Source organism: Notothenia coriiceps, unplaced genomic scaffold, assembly GCF_000735185.1.
Source record: "Notothenia coriiceps isolate Sejong01 unplaced genomic scaffold, NC01 NC01_scaffold00032342, whole genome shotgun sequence".
Classification (NCBI taxonomy): Eukaryota; Metazoa; Chordata; class Actinopteri; order Perciformes; family Nototheniidae; genus Notothenia; species Notothenia coriiceps.
Window position 1 is genome coordinate 1 of NW_011365043.1, and position 2,016 is coordinate 2,016.

At 41.6% G+C, this 2,016-nt stretch overlaps 1 protein-coding gene across 1 annotated transcript; it reads right to left on the reverse strand.

Annotated features, from left to right (window-relative positions):
* Positions 1 to 625: 625 nt before the first annotated feature.
* On the reverse strand, positions 626 to 2,016 carry LOC104960751 (mitochondrial dynamics protein MID49-like; the record flags this gene model as incomplete). The annotated part of the gene is made up of 2 exons (XM_010788909.1): positions 1,861 to 2,016; positions 626 to 791 (listed from the first exon to the last, which is right to left on the reverse strand). Coding segments are annotated over exons 1-2 (304 nt in total), but the record flags the coding sequence as incomplete, so codon positions are not given.

Genomic DNA, 2,016 nt, shown 5'->3' on the forward strand with positions numbered 1-2,016 from the left:
CTGAGACAAATGTAACATTTGTGATATTGGGCTATATAAATAAACACTGATTGATTGATTGATTGATTGATTGAATGATTGATTGATTGATTGGATGGATGTCGCCTCAAGTCAGAATAATAACTCGAAAACAGACACATTGCAAAATGCTCTGAGCAATACAAAATTCAGATCATCTTCTTCGTAAAGTCCATGTTGCTTCCAAATGAAAGCTAATGAACACATCGAGGTCTAAAGAACGACCTCCTAACTTGGAAAATGGGACCAACCAAGGAGCAACTGAATGCACAATTGGCCTTAGCGGAGGTCTGCGCTCTTCGAGTTTCATAGCACATTTTATTATCAATTAATCTGCCAATTATTTTCTCTATCTGGTCCATAAACTTCCAGAAGGTCTCTTTAAATGGCTATTTTTTCAGTCCAAAATAAAAAAATACTGTAAAACTGATTAAAGCCAGACATCTCTGGATTTAAGGGGATGAAAGAAAAGCATTTTCTGCAATTTTTGAATGAAAAAATGTGTTACCAACTTGTGGATTATCTAGATGGATAGGAACCTCTGTGTATTGGTGTTATTTATGTGTGTTTTATTTGCCTGAACACTCGTGCTGAGATGAGCTCATACCTTTCTGCTGTCTGGCTGCCTTGGCAACATGTTTCATCACCACGCCCTCAATGCCCTTCTTGATCAGCGTGGGGGAAGCAGAGACCAAACTCAACTCCTCCCAGCTCTCGGCCATCTTCTGCTCCACCTTCTCATCATCCGCTGCACGTCCTGCACGCTCTATCAGCTGAACACAAACACTCACAGATTACAGGCTGAACTGCACGACCGATAACACACCGCTAGTACATACAGAGAACGTGCACCGTCACAACCTGCAGGCCAACTAAATTAAGTTAGAGGCACAAAGACAGACTCAGCCTCAGTAACCTCCTAACAGGACCAGCATTTTTAGTCCATTAACTACAACTTACATATTTGACATCACTGTTGTCCAGGCAGCAGATTAACATACAGTCCAGGATTCAGTAATTACATAGGTATAGGGATAAAGAATGATGGTGTGACGACCCCTGCTTTACTACCTCCTGTTGTGTGTGTATGGCCCTTTAATGTTCTCTCTTTGTCTGTGTCAGCGTTGATTGAGGACACCTGGCTGCCGGTACCGGAGGAGTAAAAGGCCTGAGCCAGAGTCTCGATGGCTCTCTCCGCGGAGGACCTGTTTTGGGAGAGCATCTTTCGTTTATGCTTTTGCCTTACCTTTATATTAGTTTTGGTTAAAGTTGGGTTATTGTAATAAACATATTTTCTTATATCTTGTCCTTTCCACACTTTTGTTATGGCCAAGAGCCAGGCCATGACAATGGTAAAATGAATGTTACAATTGGTTCAGTTATATCTGAATGACACAGAGTGGGTAATTGAGGTTGCACATAACAGCAATGCAGTATTTTTTTTGTGAGTTCCATATATCACCCAAAACTTAACTTAAAAAGATACTGTACTATGTTGGAGAGAAACAGAACAGTTTTGATTTCCTTTACCTCTGGATTTAACTCCTGACAACATAGCTTTGGAATAAACCTATTTGCAACTTTCTGTATGTACTGTACTTGCCAGCAAAACAGACTATAGTTAATAAAACAGCTTGAGAATGAACTGCCAACTTATTAGTGGATATGTAAACTTGCAACCTTTTGGACACTTTTTAAGTGCTAGCATTTGGGCATTAAGCATTCATGGAGTTCAGGAGCTCTACAGCTCTTAACACCTAGATCAGAAATGTTGCAGTAATGAATTTCTCCAAATAAAGAGTGCCTATGAAGCACTCACTGATGTGGAGTAACAACACTCACCCGCTTCACCGCCAATGTAGCGATCCCTAGCATAGCGGCCCCTCCGACTCCCAGAACCAGTCGGGCATTAGACAGCAGGAAGTCAATCACCATGGCGATGCCATCCTCTCCTCGCCTCCGACCGCCCTGAAAGTTCATGGCTTCCTTTTTTTGTGG